Source organism: Plectropomus leopardus, chromosome 10, assembly GCF_008729295.1.
Source record: "Plectropomus leopardus isolate mb chromosome 10, YSFRI_Pleo_2.0, whole genome shotgun sequence".
NCBI classification, from domain to species: Eukaryota; Metazoa; Chordata; class Actinopteri; order Perciformes; family Serranidae; genus Plectropomus; species Plectropomus leopardus.
The window spans coordinates 29,762,971-29,776,882 of record NC_056472.1 but is presented as its reverse complement, the minus strand read 5'-3'; the positions used below and the strand labels follow the sequence as shown (position 1 = coordinate 29,776,882).

The 13,912-nt window shown below is 39.1% G+C and overlaps 2 protein-coding genes across 2 annotated transcripts in view; both read left to right on the top strand.

The window, feature by feature from the left end:
• The window catches only part of mphosph8 (M-phase phosphoprotein 8), a 34,861-nt gene that overhangs the window by 8,524 nt on the left and 12,425 nt on the right, over positions 1-13,912 (top strand). The window contains exons 4-7 of the mRNA XM_042495282.1: positions 32-128; positions 287-547; positions 1,920-2,042; positions 2,328-2,416. Coding sequence (XP_042351216.1) covers positions 32-128; positions 287-547; positions 1,920-2,042; positions 2,328-2,416 — 570 coding nt within the window. The remainder of the gene's footprint in view (positions 1-31; positions 129-286; positions 548-1,919; positions 2,043-2,327; positions 2,417-13,912) is intronic.
• On the top strand, positions 4,197-12,405 carry LOC121949557. The gene is made up of 3 exons (XM_042495281.1): positions 4,197-4,240; positions 5,106-7,485; positions 8,686-12,405. The coding sequence occupies exons 1-3, from the start codon at positions 4,223-4,225 to the stop codon at positions 9,954-9,956; spliced, it is 3,669 nt and encodes a 1,222-aa protein (XP_042351215.1). The 5' UTR covers positions 4,197-4,222; the 3' UTR covers positions 9,957-12,405.

The following is a 13,912-nucleotide window of genomic DNA, read 5'->3' as shown; positions in this document are numbered from 1 at the left end:
CTGTTAACATCGTATTCTTTTCCAACCTTAGCTTATAGGAAAGATCGAAAAGATCCCCAAGACAACCAAAGAGTCTCCAGCCCAGAAACCAGAGCCTGAGAAGACAGAGAAGACCAAGCAATCAGATGGTATGCATGACACAAAGACACAGAAACATCACACAGGATAAAAAAACATTTAGTTATCAGTGTTCTTCTTCACATCATGCCAAAATATAATAATAAAAGGCTGGCCACAGTCTTTATGACTAACAAGAAATTTAACGACTTGTCTGCTCCGTCTTCAGTCTCCAGAGCTGGCCAGAGTTATGGCTTCAGCCTGGACAGCGATGAGAGGGATGCAGAGGAGCCAACGGCAAAGCAGAAGCCTGGAGACGATTCCCGGGAGCGGAAGGAGAGGTCAGAGGAGGCGCAGCGGCCGGGCTGGGAGAGGAAGACCCCAACAGATGACAGGAGGAGGAGGAGAGAGGACAGTGAACCCAGACTCTTCATGGCATGTGATGACAATCAGGACATCCAGGATCCACCAGAGAGCGCTGACAAATCTGGTGTGTTTCAGATTGGCTGCTGAGCACGTGATGATCTTTGTTTCTTCCAAATATCAGATTGTTTTCCTGTCAGTTTTATTAAGTTCAAATGGTGTTGGGCTTGTTACTCTAGAAATGTAAAATATTACCCATTACTTCCATAACAGATTTACAGATTTATGCAAAGCTGAAGCAGTATTTTCAAAATGTCGATAAATCACAAAATCACAATTGCGAGACAAATGCGTCTTCATTAAGTGATGTTATGTGACTTCTCGAGTAATAACATTCCAAGAAGCATGGCAACATATGTTAAAAACATTAGCAAGTTTATTTATATTGCGGCCACTGCACTAGCCGTCATTGTTTCCAATCAAAGGCTATGTAGGCGTGTTATGTGAGCGAAAATGGAAAGGCAAGCCCCTTGTACGTGGGAGCAGCCACGTATGAGGGATTTCAGGGAGATGATTTCAAAGAGAAAATGTGGATTCAGAACTGGATGATTCACTAAGCTTTTGAAGAATTATGGGATGCAATAACACCTTGTAGCACCTGCTGCATCATGCCTGAGAGAGCCAGTTCCTACCGACAAGCTCATAGCCCTAGCATCGTGACCTATAAAAGTGAAATAAGTGTTTCTATTGCAGGTAAAATATGGCTTTTTCAAATTGCCTGAAATACCACCTCATGCAAGCTTAAAAACGGTTTTGCAATAAATGTTTGGGTTTTTGTTGGTTTTTTTTCAAAATTTATGTGTTTCCAATAGGTGAATTTTAGCAGTTTTGGTTGTTCAGCCAGTATAGGGCCGTCCTCCGTGGCAGAGGAGGGCTGTCTTTTGGTGGGGTGCATTTCCTGGAGCTTTAGGATGTTGTTCTGTCAGTCAGAATATGTTTTTTCAGGAGGTTTAAGGATGTTTTTTCTGCAGTGGAAAGAGTCTTATTACCACTACCTGTTCTCATCTTTTTTCCTCCTGACAAAATCAAAGTAATAGGAGTATTTCCAGCCACTTCAGCTGAGCGTCTTCCAAGCTAGTGTGCTGCTTTGTGACATAGATGCGCAACATGACAAATGCAAAAATGAATCCCCTTAGGTGATTGTTGTATTTTAAGTCAATAGTGGGGTGATAACAAAAGTAGCCTTGCAATGTGTCCTGTGATATTATTACTAAAACTTTAGTAGTAATACATTACACCACTTGCTACTAGAAAAATTAACACAAATGCTGTAACAAGTTACTAGTAACTCATTACTGCCCAGCACTGCATGTTACCTACATTAACTTAAAGTTTGAAAGACACTGTACATTGTTGAAAAGAGTAATTTGATTAGCAGTGTGCAACGTTTCAACCTTCCTGCTAATGAAGCCTCTCTCTCTGCATTGTGTACTTTACAGACAAGGGGCAGGCCACGTTAAGTCTAGGAATGGACTTAAACCTGGACTGGATGACTCTGGATGATTTCCAGAAACATCTGAATGGGGAGGATGAAATCCTATCGGGTCCGCCATTATCACCCAGTGAGTATTTTATTTTACATTTCAGACATTTGCTGTCTAGGGTTTTCCTGATCTGATCTCAGAGATCTGTATTGGGTCCAATCAAGGTATTTTTTAAATGATACAGCTCTGCCTGCTGTGGACAGGAACTCTGGGTATCAACAAAAAACTTGTAATCCTACAGGTCAAAGGCTTCATCAGAATTGACATGAACTCCATGTTCTGTTTTGCTCTTTATTTGTAAAGTATGTTTTGTTGTGAGATCCACAATGTTTACTTTCTTTAAACATCATTCCACCTTTTCAGGTGAGTTGCGGGATGCTGTGAAAAGTGGAGATTACATGGCTGTTAAATTGGCACTAAATTCCAAAGAGGACTACAATCTGGACCAAGAGGTAGGATGCAATTTATTTTATAAAACCTTTTACCCGAACCATTATCTCTATCAGCAGACCAGCTTGTGCCTTGTTTTATTTTATACTACATCTGTTTTGATTGACATACATCCCAAGCCTTAAATTCCAAGAAAAAAGCACATTTTACAAATTTTATAGCTTGCACCTTGGTTGCCCCCAGTGTGTGAATGTGTCGGAGTGATTGTGCAGTTGGGTATGAGAAAAAAGTGAATTTTGTGAATGACAAGTTTAACACAAAATTGTATACTTGCCAGGGCCAAGTCCTCTCTGTTACAAATTCATAACATTGTGTTTAAATTACACTTCATCCAATAGAAGGAGAAGCAACATAGTTGGAAATATTTGATAAACATGTGACATAAAGAACAGCGTTGGTGTACATATTTGGTGAATCCAAACTAACCGTTTAAAACACTAAAGTCACATAGTATCAACAAAAAAAAAAAAATCTTAGTGATTGAGGCAACAGTAGACCAGCAACTCCCATGTTGTGCGAGTTCAAATTAATGTTTATGTACTGGAGTCTGGCTTTAAAGAGCGCATAGATAACAGTGTCAGTTCGCCATTGAAAAGGGCTGTCTAACGTCAAGGTAAAGCTCTAAAAATGTTTTAAACTGATACTTTAGGTAGTTTAAATATGTTTTGTTGCTGCACTTGCCACAGCAGCACATTGCTTAGCTTCCGTGGCGGTACTCCTGCTTGCGTACAGTACCTCAAACAACCCTACTTTTAAAAAAATTACAACTATCCCTTTAAGCATAAAAAAGTCAAGGTTGTATTCATTATATTACAGTTGACAGTTGCTTTTAGACATTTATCTCTGTTTGTGATTTGACATTTTGTTTGGAACTTGTGGAACCACTTTGGAATACCTTTGCAAATCATTTTAAGCATATGCAAGTTTACAATAGTATCATCAGGAATGGGAAATACTGAACAGCAAACATGCTGTTACATAATGTCGAGAGCTACATAATGTCGCAAAATTGACCCCATTCCATCATATTTGAATGATCTTAGTTATTAAACCATACAGCATTATTAGATTAAAAAGAAGGTTGTTCGAAACTGTGCACCGAGGAATCTGTCTCTTCAAGATCTACATCCACAGACTTTACTGTTTCATGTCAGCAGTAAAGTCTGTCCTAATTCAACGCCTCAAGATGTTTTTCACAACTCCAAAGTGCCTTTGCTTCTGCAACAAATCCAGGTAAGAATGTGGCCTAAAATGCTTTCATTTTCTATGGAACAAAAAATGATAATATGTTAAGTGTGTTGTACTAAATATTTGCAATGTAGTCATTTAGTTTTACTGCAATGTGTATTTTATGAAGAAGGAATAATTGTGTGTTAATTTGTAGCTTTTAAAGTTGATTTATACCTATAATGTTAGCGTTAATGTTAATGTTAATAATGTTGAGAGTTAAAGGGTCATGTTTCTTACTTAAAACCTGAATTGTGTTTTTTTTAGTGCGGACAGAATATTTAAAAAGCTAATGAAAATCTTCTTGGACATAAAATGCTGTAGTAACTTTTTGCTGTTTGCAGTTCATTTTAAGGTAGTTCATTTTAACAACCAAAAAGTGATTTAAAAATTGTCCATTATTTTGTGTCACTGTAATCAGGTAACTTTGACCTAATGTTATTCATTCATTGTTATATATACTGTATATGTATATACATATTTTTCATTATGTGTGCACATTAGAGACTATGGTGTCATCTTTCTTTGCAGTGAACATACCAATGGAAGAAGACACTGAACAAAGGAAATAGTGGAACAAGATGAACCCTTTGAAGCAGGTAGATACTGTATATGCTTTCAGAACATGTATCATCATCATGATCATAGCATAACATGTGCAGCCAGCATGCACAAGTAGCCATCATGTATTCAGATTTATTTTTTAATTTCTTTTAATCTTAACATCGAAAACTTAAACGCATAAATGACATTTAAAACTATATAAAAAATGTTAAAGTGACTGGCCGAACACCATTAAAGTGTTCCCACGTTTTGCATCTGTACCAAGTCACCAGTTTTCATAGATTTTACTGAAAAAAAACACCACCATGCTTAGCCAAAACCTTTTGTATTTGACATCAAAAGTAACATTTGTTTTCATTACAAGCCATAGATGTAGGTCTAGTGTCGATGCATATTCTGTTTATTCCATGTGGCATTTCATCCGACACCCCATGACTACATATACTTGGTTAGACATTTACGATGTCAAAACGCTGCTTGATCCAATAAAGCCATTAACTGTTCCCGAATGGGTCACATGTGGTTTTTGTACTGGAGACTTGACATTTGTCAGGGGTTTTTTCGATGCCGATGTTGGGCTAAAAAAATGACGTGTGGCCATTACATTGACTTCTGTTTGAATGAGCTTGGATCTTGGTGGGGCATTGCCAAGGTGCTGATGTGTTAAACCGCAATTGAAAATGTGCAAAGAATTTTGAAAAGGCAGTACTAAAAAAAATGTCACCTGACTTATCACCACCACTTAACAACCAAAATTAAACCCAAAATTTAGCTTGTTTTGTTTCCCTCCCCCATATTTATTTCCTAAATTGTCTGTGTTTTAAATTTTAAATTCAATTTTCAACTTATTCGTGGGGTCTGATTTGGCAATGAGTCTTACATATACTTGTTCTTTTACAGGCCTGTACAATTGGTGAGACGAGGTCATTTGAAGGAGAGAGGAGCTTGATTGAAGAGAGAAGTTCGAGCGATGCTCTTAGGTTGACTTCTAACCTTGACAGTGCCAGAAATGACGAGGGTACTCCAAGGGTAAAAGAGAATATCCCACAAGATTTGGATGGTCCAAAAGATGGCGAAAAAATGCCAATCTGCCCTGCCAGTATAAACACTGAGCAAATGACAGTGAGGGAACATGAAAAGATCCAAAATGGTGGACAGGATATAACTGAATCCCAAAACACTGCTTTTGACTCAGCTGCCGAGCTGGAAAGTCAAGAAAAGGATGACCAGATGCAAGCACAGGAAGACGAAATGTCAGATGATACATTTGGTGGTTTTTCAAGTGAAATGAGTTTGAACTTTGATCATTCACATCAAACAACAAATGCAGAAGAGATGCTGACAAGGGAAGATGATAAAACAGAACCAAGTAGTGTAGATAAAGAAGAAAGGTCCCCTGAGGATGCAAATGACTCAAGCGATGAGGCAGAGGATGTGCAGGCAGGTCAGTCAGATGGTACGGATCAAGTTCAGTCTGAGTCGGGCACAGAGGAGAGTCCTAAAAATCGATTACGGCGCCACAGAAAATCTTTGGAGAATAAACAACCAACGCGATCAAGTTTAAGGACCTGTAAGAAAGTGCTTGAAAGGCCACCTACCAAAGTGGATGATGAGAAGAAAGAGACGTGCAAAAAGCACTTCTGTTTATATTGCAAAATGGCTTTTACCCAACTTGCAAAGCATTTGGAAAGGAAACATTCGGAGGAAACAGATGTCGCCCATGCAATACACTTTCCCAAAGGTTCCAAAGTCAGACAGAGTTTGCTTGACCAAATTCGCAATAAAGGAGATTATGAACATAATTGCCAAGTTCTCAAAAGTGGCGAGGGGGAAATTGTGACCAAGAAACAAGTAAAAAATCCCAGCATATCTGTTCGTGACTTCCTGCCTTGCCAGCATTGCTTTGCATTTTATCGCAAAACTGATTTATGGAGGCATGAACGGTCATGTAAGGCCAGAAAAGGAGATCAGAAATCTTCTGAAAAAACTAAAGGAAGCAGAGTCCACAGTGCTGCCTCCAGACTGCTTCCAATGTCGGAGTTCTTAACTGGGGGCTGTGAGGAGATTATACACATTATGCATCAAGATGACATCTCGAGGCATATCAGAAATGACCCACTTATTTGTAAATATGGCAATGCTCTGTCTGCCAAGTATGAACACGACAAGTCTCAGTTTGCCTACATTGCACAAAAGATGAGGGAACTGGGTAGATTTGTGCTCGCTGTAAATGAGCTTGATAAGAGCGTAAGGTACTTGCATGAAATATGTCTGCCATCCAAATTTGAATTAGCCGTTGAAGGGGCCAAAAAAGCTAGCGGTTTTGATCCCAGTTCCAGTAAGTTTAAAACGGCCTCCCTTGTCTCAAAGATCGGCTACTCTTTGAAACGAGCTGCAGAAATAGCATTCGGGGAAAGCCGCATGACGGAGGACAGTGAAACTGAAAGCGAAGTGAAGAAGTTCATACAACTTCTGGACACAAAATGGAGTGCATGTTTTTCTCGCAAAGCTCTTGCATTATCTATCAAGCAAGAGGTCAAGAAAGTCGAAGTAGACAAATCAACTGTGACAGAAGATTTAATAAAACTGCACAGGTTCATCACAGGGGAAGAAGAGGAATCCAGGAGGGAGCTGAAAGAAAGTCCCAATCTGTCAACGTGGAAAAAGCTCAGCGAGGCCACTCTGGCAGATGTGTGTCTGTTCAACAGAGGAAGGGTGGGAAATATTGGTAGGATGCTCTTGCAAACTTATACGTGCAAAAAGAGAACGGGAACATTTGTGCCCTCTGCAGATCAAATAAAGAAAAGCACAAAACTGGAGCTGGACCTTGGTGCCAATCTCACCAGGTTGGAACTAGAGGGTCAATATGGGAGGAACATGCTGGTCCTGCTTACAGAAAGGATGGCTTTGTCAATTGACTTACTCATTGAAAATCGAGAACAAGCGGGTGTGTCGAAAACTAACCCATACCTGTTTGCACGGACTGAAGGTCCGTCTTTCATCAGAGGATTGGATTGTTTCCGTCGGTCTGCAATGGAATGTGGAGTTAAAAACCCAGAAGCTCTTCTGTCCTCATCGTTAAGAGAGCAGATTGCCAGCTGCTGGCAGCTAATGAGCCTGAACGAACAAGAAATCGAAAAAGTGGCCACACTGTTGGGAAAGAGTAGTGAGGAGTGTTACAGGCTCTTAAAAAATGCTTCAGAGCTGGAGGAAGTTAGCAAGCATATTCTCAAGATGGAACGAACGTTGCCATCAAGTCCACCCAGCACTGCAAAAGATGGTGAGTACATTTAGCATGAATGTGTTATTTGATTACCAAACAATTTCAACTTTAAATTCTCTTACTTGATTGTTCTGGAACTTGTAACTGTATCAGATGGTCTTCATCAGCAGATTAAGTTCAGTAAATGTTCACACTTCACGTTTTTCTGGTCCCTTTCAAGACTTGATAAATCAATCTTGACCCTTGAAACAGAAGTTAACAAAACAGTTCACTCAAGATCTACTCAGTCGTTAATTCTGGAGCTTTCAACAATTTCAGTCTTTGTAACATGCAGAGATGTCCATTTCGGTAAATTTTGCTTTCAAGAGCCCTCCACACATTAACTGGCAGCTACCAAAAGAATTGACATGAAAAACAAGAAGAAGTACTTTACTTTAAGTATTGTGCTCCTTTAACTCAATAAGCTTTAGCACAGATTTTTGAAGTACTATCCATGTAGCATTGGTGAAATCTTATCTTGCAATTTTCTGTTGACCCTCTGGTATTCACTGGTTGTAAACCGCTCTGCACTGTTCACCAGTCAGGCAGGAGCTAGCTAGCAGCACAGCCCATTTTGCGATTACCAGTGGTTATGTCACTGCGGGAACATTATGCCCATCCTCTGGTGTTGCCCGTTGAGTAAATGCATTTATGTTGAGATGCAAAACCCCTAGCATTGTAAACTTTGTCAGCACCACTAGCTGTGATGATGGTGCTAACAGAGCCAGTGAAGATTTTGTGGCTCAAAATGAAGCCATTTACTCACTGGGGTTTTCTGGGGGGATGACCGGAGGGTGGGCACAATGTTTCTGCAAAAACACCAGCATGGGCTGGTACGGTGTTACCAGCAATAATCACCAAATAAGCAGTGACTCCAGCTAGCGCCCACTTGATGTGGATTTTGCAAAATACAGAGTACCAGTGGAACATAAATACCTTGCAAGCTTTGTTGTGGTACATTATGGTGCCAATACTGCTACTAAACTAATGAGTATTAAAATTAACTTCTAAATTGATAAATAATATTCTTAGCAGTTAACTGATTAGCGGTTACCTGTAGACATCCTAGATAATAGCTTGAGGAACAAAACTTATTTTTTCAAGATCTGGAATGAACTGTCTTGCACTTGAGTTCACAGTTTTATCATTTAAATTCTTCATTAATCAATTATTCATTTCTCTAATATAACCATGATTCTCTAAACTCTATCTTTTTAGGAACTGTGCAGAAGCCTGCCTTAAAACGAAGACCTTGGAGCGAGAGGGAGCAGGCTGCAGTGAAGCGCTGCTTGAGTGAATTTATCACTGAGATGAAGGTTCCAGGCAAAAAGGAGTGCAATGCTTGCATAGCTGCTGAACCAGATCTTTGTGGAAGATCTTGGACAGATGTAAAAAATTACGTCCACAACACATTACAGACTATAAGGAGGAGAAATAACCAGCATAAATCTGAAGGGAATGCAAATGAGAGTCCAAAGAGTCCCAAAGCTCGAAACACAAAGAAAGATTTGGAGGACTCAACCACTGTCTGTAATATGACAACAGTGCATCTGGATCACCTGACAGAAAGTTCAAATTGTTGCATGACAATGGCTCCAACCAACTTCCCCCAAGAGATGACTTCAACGTATGCGTCTTTGTGTTCTACGAGTGCAAACATGATCCACACAAGTCAGCCCTTGATGTCCACTTTTACACCATTGAATGCTACTGATACACAAGTAGTTCCTACATTTACTCCACACAACACAACAAATGCACTAATGCCTCCTGCGTACACTTCGGAGAACAACATACTTATGCCATTGTCTCCATCTTATACACAGAACGCTACAAGTATGCCTCCATCCTCTGTGTATACACCCCAGGACACTACAGGTTCATCAATGATCCCTAACTTTAGCACTTATACTGCTCCAAGCACCTCAATGGTTCCTACATTCACACCATTAAACACAAGTACACCAATGGTCCCCACGTTCTCACCACTTAACGACAGAAGCAGACCTATCATTTCTTCATTCACACCTCTGAACCATTCAAATACACCAGCTTACCCTGCAGGCCCACCTCAGAGGCCCCTGACAACTGCACAGGTTGTCCCAACAATCCATAGACCCAGTGTTCCTGACAGAACGCCAGTGGCGCAGGAAAGTACAGGAAAACGAGTCACTCCAGCCACCAAGACTCAAAAGCGAATCAAGAGGTTGTGGAGTGAGGAGGAGCAGGCTGCAGTGAGGCGTCAGCTCGGAGACTTCTGTAAACTGGTCAAAGTGCCAGGCAAAAAGGATTGTGATGCATGTTTGGCTGCTGAGCCTGCCTTGAATAGCAGAACGTGGAGGGAAGTCAAATATTTTGTACACAACTCAATTCAGTCGATGAAAAGAAGAGGGCATATTGTCGCCTCCAAACAAAGCGGAGGACAGGAACCAGAGACTCAAAATAATCAAAGCACGGAATGGGATGGTCCCGTTTATTTGTCCCTGTAAATATTTGTAATGGACTTCAAAAAAAATAAAACAATAAGTGATCGGTCAGTGTTTAGAGGTGTGCCGGGGCTATGCCTTCAACCTCAAACTGTATGGGGCTTAAGAATTCAGCAGATGTGAAATGTACTGTCAGTGAACCCTGGTCTAAACACCGAATCGGATCTCGACAGCGATACAGACTACCCTGCCATTCTTTTAGTCACACTTTTTAAAGAGTTCCTGAAGTATTAAGAATCAAGTCCAGTGGACCAAGCTGTAGGTGTTCTGTTGCATGAATAAACACTAAATGAGTGGAACTGAGGATGTTTGTACTGTAGCTTTGGCTCACAAAATGGCTGATATTGATGTTTTAATATGGTTAGATTGCATATAAACGTATGTAACACTGTCAGTTTGTCAGTTCATCACAGGTTATCTCTTGAAAGTGCTCTAATTTAGATGTGTGATCATTTAGTAAACGTGAACCTCATTTTGTCAGGGTTTGCAACCTGCCACTGGTCATTGGCTATGGCAAGTAGCCACTGAATACGCTTACATGCACAAAATAGTCTGTTTTTGGCCCTTACTCTGAAAAAGGCAGCATTCCCTCCAAGCGTTTAACGTGGCCAGTGAAAAAGAATATTCCACTAATACCTCCATTTACATGCAACCATGTGTACTTCAATTAACACAAAAAATTAGTTTTGGTTTTTTTTTTAAAAAGTTTATTACTGGTGGCAGACTTGTTGGACCATGCAGACACAGCCTCCCTCTTTCATTACTTCAACCACCCCGCTGAAAAGGTCGGTGCTACAACATTTGTGCATAACGCAAATCCTGTTGATATACAAGTCTTTCATCATGTTTTAAAGCAGGTGTGTTTGTCCTTCTGACCAGAAATGTGGGCTTTTTGTCATGAATCTCTACCGCAGTCATTCAAACTGTTGGTGAGTTGGTTTGCGTACAACTTATCCATAACAAAGCACAGAGCTGACCGTAAACAAACCGTATGTCACAAACTACAGTAAGAAGAAAAACAAATCGAGACATATACTCCAAATACCCTGTATATGTGTCCCAAAAATGCTTTTCAAGCCTAAATAATACTATTGTATCACTCATCATATCATTTAATTGAAAAATATTAAATGCGGAAAAGGACCTAATTTCAGGGTTCCAGCAGTCATTAAAAACCTGCAAAAGTCACAGAATTTCACAATCACATTTTTTAGGGCTGGAAAAGTCATGGAATTAGTAAAGAATCTTGACAGTTTTGAAAAATCATATAATTTTGTTGTGTGTAATGAAAAATGTGAGTAATCTTCTGCTCATTACCGTCCATGTAATGTAACATAAATTTATTTTTTGTAGCTGTCAGTATAGCACTTATATGCATTTAAATGTTTTGTTTACCTGCACGTACATTTCTTCATCTTCTACCTGCGTTCTGTCTTTTCCTTCATGTCTGCCTGAAAAGTAGGCCTAAGGAAAGAAAAAAAAATGTATGGGTTCTTGAAAGGTCTTGAAAGACGTTTCAAATTTTATCCATGAAAATATGTGGGAACTCTGCAATATCCAAATCAGAATATGTTGTTTACGTGACTGTACTAAATTCAGTTTATTGTCTTGTTCGGAATATTAGTGGAATATTTGCGTGCATGTAAACGTAGCCAATGTGGCACCCAAATACGCTTTCACAATTTCAAACACAGTATTCTGTCGAAAGCAGTTGCTTAGATGTTTGGGACTTCCCAGCCACCTTTACCAGGGCATTGATGGCCTCAGTGACTGTACATTTCCAGAGGAATTTTTACTCTTCTTTACTTCCAAACGTACTTAGACATCTATCTTTACTGCCTGTACTGTTTTCAGTAGCATTTTTATCAATTTTGATGATCAAAAAACTGAAAACCTACCAGCAAATCTTTGCATCCCGTCCCTCCAACATGATAGATGTGTGTAGACTTGCTTTATATGATTCCCAAATGCCTGGCCCAGTTGTACTGTATTCTTGCTCTAGCCAGTAGCCTATATTGTAGATGGCCCCTGATAGCCTGCAGCAGTAACGGCAAACCTTCCTTGCTGATGTTAGAGTTTTAGGAGCTCCATGTGTATACCTCTCATTCAAATATGAAGACTTATTTTCTCTTTGTTGATAAATGGTCATTATCTTCATTTATATGTTTTTATTTTTATCATGTGTGTTAAGCTGCAGAAAGGTTTGGTTGTATTTTTGTATCACTATACTGTAACAGTGTAGAGCATTTTAGTACTTAGTTGTATTTGTTGTATTATACCCTAATTTGAGGTAAATACACTACATTGATCTCATTTTTATTCCTTTTAAGCTTTTATTATCTGGATGTTTGTGACATTGATATCCAGTTGCCAGGATCAGATTGCCTTATTATGTTGATTATTTGCTTGATTACACGTCTTTTTTTATTCATGTTGATTACATCTAACACAAAGTATAATCACTGCAGTTTTTTTGTTTTAGCATTATCACAAAAAATAATTAATAAGAATTTAAAAGATCAAAAATGAAAATGACATCTGTTAACATCAGTGACTGAAGATTGGGTGAAGGTTACTTTCATTCACTGTGGAATGTACAAAAAAATAATGCACATTTCATTTTAAGCTGAACTTTTGTTTTTGTTTCTGTCATGCAGAAACGTTGTTGAAGGTTTAAAACAGGGTGTTTAACTCCAGTTCAACCTGCATTTACCAATAGCAGACTGCTGGTCAGTATGGAAAGCCATTTTAGTGAAGATTAAATAGTTGCATAAATAAATGAAAATAAATATGGCTATGAAATAATCCTGAAACAAATAAATGAGGCAATAAATGGATAAATAAGTGTAAGCGCAAATAAATAAATAGTGTTTTATATTAAAAGTACCATTGTTTTTAAGGACTTTCTTCAATTATTTGAGGGGACATTTATTTCATAATACCACATTAATTTTCCAGCTCTTCTTGTTTTGATATCTTTTATTTAACTGAATGAGGTTAGCTTATCTCCCAAACTAACAACAACACAACAGCACGAGAGTTAGCACTTTATCTGTGTCCTGATTAACAGAAAAATTTAAAGAAAGAAAAAAAAAGCTGATTTTGCTGATCTGGAGGGGAGTTGGAAGAGTCGGGGACGAGACCTCACGGGCACCAAGTCTTGGGCTTGCTGTCTGAACCCGGACCACCCATCTCCCTCAGGATCAGCAAACTTTCTGTTGCTGCTGTTACACAGGTTAGACCGAGCACTGCTGGCCAACAGCCCGCTGTGACCCCCCACATCTGAATCTGTGAGTTAACTGAGCCCCATCCATTTGAATTTAAGAAATGAAATTTCCCACAGATCCTTAAAAAGGCTTAAAGGGTGGTACCTGGTGGCTCAGTGGATAGAGCGGGCGCCCCATGTTTATAGGCTGTGTCCTCGCTTCAGCGGCCGCGGGTTCAATTCCAGCCTCAGTCCTTTGCTGCATGTCATCCCCTCTCTGTGTCCCCCTTTCACACTCGCGCTGTTCTATTAATTAAAGGCAAAAAAAAAGAACTCTTAAGGGGCATTGGATCCATTAATCTAAAAATAAGGCCTTAATTGGTGTTAAATTGTCTCAAATTAATCTTTCAAAAGTCTTACAAATGCTTAGACATTGGAGGACAGATTTTTATGAATGTTTTTTTCTGACATTGCATTGCAAAGGCTCAAAATAATGGATAACTTAAAAAAAAGATTTTGACCGAATGCCCCTTGAATCAACATCATCAGAGTCATGGTTCATGTTACAGTGAACATTTTGAAAATAAAATAATATTCCCCCTAATCTTAAGTGACTGATGACAGTACATGCTTTTTTGTGGCATTAATTAATTCTTTAAGAAGTCATAAATCCATCATAAAAGTTCCCTTAAATAAAAAACATTTGGAATTATAAAATAAATTAAAAAAAGACTGAAATAAAGAAATCGTCCTT

What these genes read in the sequence shown, in the direction of transcription:
- LOC121949557 (XM_042495281.1), top strand. An exon ending in ACCCAGCACTGCAAAAGATG is followed by an intron (nt 7,486 to 8,685) that starts GTGAGTACATTT and finishes CTATCTTTTTAG; the next exon opens with GAACTGTGCAGAAGCCTGCC.